Source organism: Marmota monax, unplaced genomic scaffold (assembly GCF_021218885.2).
Source record: "Marmota monax isolate L192 unplaced genomic scaffold, Marmota_monax_Labrador192_F-V1.1 WCK01_AAM20220418_F8-fsc02177, whole genome shotgun sequence".
Lineage (NCBI taxonomy): Eukaryota > Metazoa > Chordata > Mammalia > Rodentia > Sciuridae > Marmota > Marmota monax.
Window position 1 is genome coordinate 1 of NW_026692886.1, and position 3,826 is coordinate 3,826.

Sequence of the window (3,826 nt, forward strand, 5' to 3'; positions counted from 1 at the left end):
TTTTTTAAACAAAATTCACATTTTATTTAGATTGAAATAAACTATACAAAATTGATTTTCTTCACCAAAAATAACAGCAATATATTCTGTATTATTTCTAGATAAACTGTGAAACATTTATTTTGTAGGTTTTCCAGGTTTTGCTTATAAATCAAGACGAGGCAGTAGATATAGTCATGGAAAAAGAAAACAGACAAGTTGCCCATATCAACAGCCTCTGATTCTGTCTTGACCGTGAAGCAGAAGTGTTCACCATTTACTTGCTAAAATGAAAGTGTAGGCTTATGAAGACGTAGGCTCAACAAAGGAATGTAAACAGCAACAACCAGTTGTGGAACAACCACGGCAAGCTCTTCCACTCAAATTTTAACTGTAACTTGTTCTTTAAGTTCGTTTGATAAAGGCAAAATCTATACTGAAATCTGTTTGGTAAGCTCACAACTCTGGTTAATTCCCTTAATTGTCCATTACAGATTTTAACACACTTAAAACTCCTAATAGTCAAAGGTCAACAGTAGGCTTCATTGTACCATTTCATAAGATGCATTCTTTTCTTATACCTCCTCAAAATTTATTTCTTCAAAATTGATAATAATACCTGACAAGTGGATCCATGGTAATAATACATTTTATAACCTAAAAGACTTAACTAAAACAATTTCAGAGTGCTACTAGCAGAGGTCACGCAGAGGTGAAATGTGGTACTTCCAATGCAGTCTTCTGGAAGAACAGACAATTTTTCAAAGCACGAGAGCTCAAACAGGTGCCATGTACATAGGCAGATTACCAATGGCTAATGTATTCATGAGGCCTGTAGGCAAAGATATTCAGTGATAAGTGACCTACATATACCTTACGGCTTTTCTTCCAAATATCAAATATAAGAGAAAGCCCATTTAAAAAGTCTTTTAGGTATTTTCAACAGTTTCTGAATTATCTGTAGGAAGCTCTGACTTAGTTGTATATAGTTTGATATATGTGTCTACCATTAAATCCAGATCATGTTTTATATCAAAATTTATGTTAAGCAAAGCCAAGTTACTTGACCTTTGGTCTGTCAAAGTGTTCCTCAAGTATGCTTTAAGATGCTTTCGTCCATTTTCATAGCGTTCATTCTCAACCTTCATTACAGGAAGAATACACAGGACCTTCAGCAAAGCATATACATTAGGAAAAAACTTGATATCAGGCAAATGAAGGGCTTCATAAATGGTGGATGGAAGCTCTATATCTTTCCCTCGATGTTTCCATTTGATTCTCCAACAGTGTAGCTCAGCTGAAAGCGTGTCGGGATTAGGCAAGTCACTTCTGTACATGTCAGCATGGTGCTCCTCTGATGTATTAAATTTGAGCTGTCCCATGACTGACGGTACCAGAGATAAGCATTTAAGAGCTTTGAGGTGCTGTTCTGAAAATATATCTTTAAGTTCCTGAATGATGTGCTCCACTGTTGGAACACTTAGGGTTTCTTTATAGTAACTTTCAGAGGTTAGCTGAGATTCCAGGTTACCCTGCTGAGCCCTACGAAATTTCCCAGGGAGTTTCATCTGAATATCAAGTTTGGTTGCCAAATTTGTTGCTTCCTCAAACCAAAACTCATGATAAACTTCAATATTTTCCATTACTTCATTGAGTGAATGTAGTACTGCAGTTAAGCTACTGGCAGCAAAGAAGACATCAGAAGTTTGTCCCTGGAGATTTTTCCCAAAGGCTCTTGTAAAAGATAAGACATTTTTAAGAACAACAATGGTAACAATGAAATCAAAATCTGTTACTGCACTACAGAGTACAAATGCTCGACCAGTTATACAATTATTCCATCTAATATTTGTGTCACTATTTATACCATCTAAACATAAAACAAGTGCTTGCAGGAGATCCACCAAAATTTCAAAAGCATCATGCCTACCTGTCCACTGAGAATGGCAAATTTCCTTCAGTTCTTTACCCCTTTCTTCACTGTTTTGAAAAAGAACAGAAATTACATTGTCAAGTTCTAATAGCAGTTGTGGTGATCGATGGAAAAAAGAACAAACTTCTTCAATTGTTCCTAATGCAACAGACACCCCCATAACAGGCACTGATTTTGCCAACCACATGTTTAAGGCACAGGAAGAGCAGAGTGTGTAGATAGCTTGAGGGTATTTCTCTAAAAGTCTAGAAGCAACAACTTTCATTTTGGAAGAGAATCCGCTAGACACAATGTAAGCCTGGCCACGACAATACTCCATATTTAGTCCCCACTTCTCAGTTATGGTAGTGTGAAATTTCACAGCCAAAATTTCTGCATCAGCTTCATAAGGCAGGAAGCCCACAAATTCCTCTCTCAAGTTATGAGACTCATCTACAAACCTCACCAACACGGGAAGGTGCTCTTCCCCTGCTATGTCCACCACATCATCAGTGATAATGGAAAAGAAGTGCGAGTCTCTCACTTCCCTGAGGGTTTCTTCCCGGATGCAACTCTCACAGATCTCCAGCATCTGTTTCTGTTGTGTTTTTGAACAGAACAATGTGTTAACTGCTGTGGTCTCAAAGCGTTTTCTCAGGACCTCTTCACCAGAATTTATCCGGCACTCCAACAGGGCCTGAAAGTTATCAGGAGTGAAGAGACCTTCTGGGATTTCATCAGCCTCATGCCCGTCCAGAGGTATATTTTGTTTTCCCATAAGAATCAAAATTTCAAATAAAGATTTTAAGTATTCTTTGTTTTCCTTCTCTTCAAGGGTTAAAGGCAAAATATCTTCATCCTGTTCATCACCCCCTTCTTCTGCACTGGGGTTCTGAGCATTGCTATTGTTTGTTTCTTTATGTTTTTGTTCCTGTTCAGAAGTTTCATCAATTTTTTTCTGTTTCAGTGTCCTGATTTCATCTTCACTCAATTCTTTTATTTGTTTTCTGTGTCTACTATGTGGATTGTTCAAATGTACATGTAAGTTTTGAATAGAAAGTAAAATCTGGAAGGGAGCTTAGAGGTCACCTGGTATGGCAGCCCTTTAGCTCCTGGTTCAATCTTCCCCTTTTTTTGGCAAAGTAGAAAGACATGGATCATAAAGTTAAGGACCTAGACTCAAATACTGCCACAAATCAGCCATGTAACTTATGACTATTTGTTCTCTCTGAATCTTTGCTTCTTATCTATAAAAATAAAAAGAATAGTATCTAATTTAAAAAACTGAGATGATAATATGGAAGACTACATAAAATTGGGCATTAAATCAGATAATCAATAAGTTATTGTTACTACTTCAATTCCAACTCTAAATTATATCTAAAATAACTTTATGTATGGTCTTGTCTTCCATTTTTCCTACCTTTTCCCCAAATACCTCTAATCTCCTGCTCAGTCTTTTCTTCCTACAGTCATCATCCTGCTATGTTATTTTACTTGAGGTTATTATTTCAATAAAAATGTTCCCCATTTTCACTGACACAAGAAAAATAATAATAAAATTGTTCAACTACAATAATTTCTCTGTTACTGATTAGCTCTCCTAGATTTAAATACATTATAATAATGTCATTTCATGCAAACATGACTCTGCTTGTAGTAGTATTTATGTGCATATGTAGCTATGAAGATCAAGGAACAAACTGTAATCCTTTTCTCAATTATAGCTTTTATAGACCAGCCTGTTTTTAAATAAAAAAAAAAAACACTGAAATCATTTACTACTTTAGGACACCAAAAACATGTTTTGACTCACTGGGGTGAGATTCAAGTATGTGAGTCTGTGGTTGTTTTGTGTGAATTGTTTGCTTGTTTTAACACTCCTCTCTCTATTGAGGTTTTTGTTTTTTGTTTTTTTTTAATTCAAATCAAAGT

General features: G+C 35.9%; 1 protein-coding gene across 1 annotated transcript; it reads right to left on the reverse strand.

The window, feature by feature from the left end:
- LOC124096646 (52 kDa repressor of the inhibitor of the protein kinase-like) lies at nucleotides 1-2,957 on the reverse strand (the record flags this gene model as incomplete). The annotated part of the gene is made up of 1 exon (XM_046450572.2): nucleotides 1-2,957. A coding segment is annotated over one exon (2,049 nt), but the record flags the coding sequence as incomplete, so codon positions are not given.
- Between the last annotated feature and the right edge of the window lie 869 nt (nucleotides 2,958-3,826).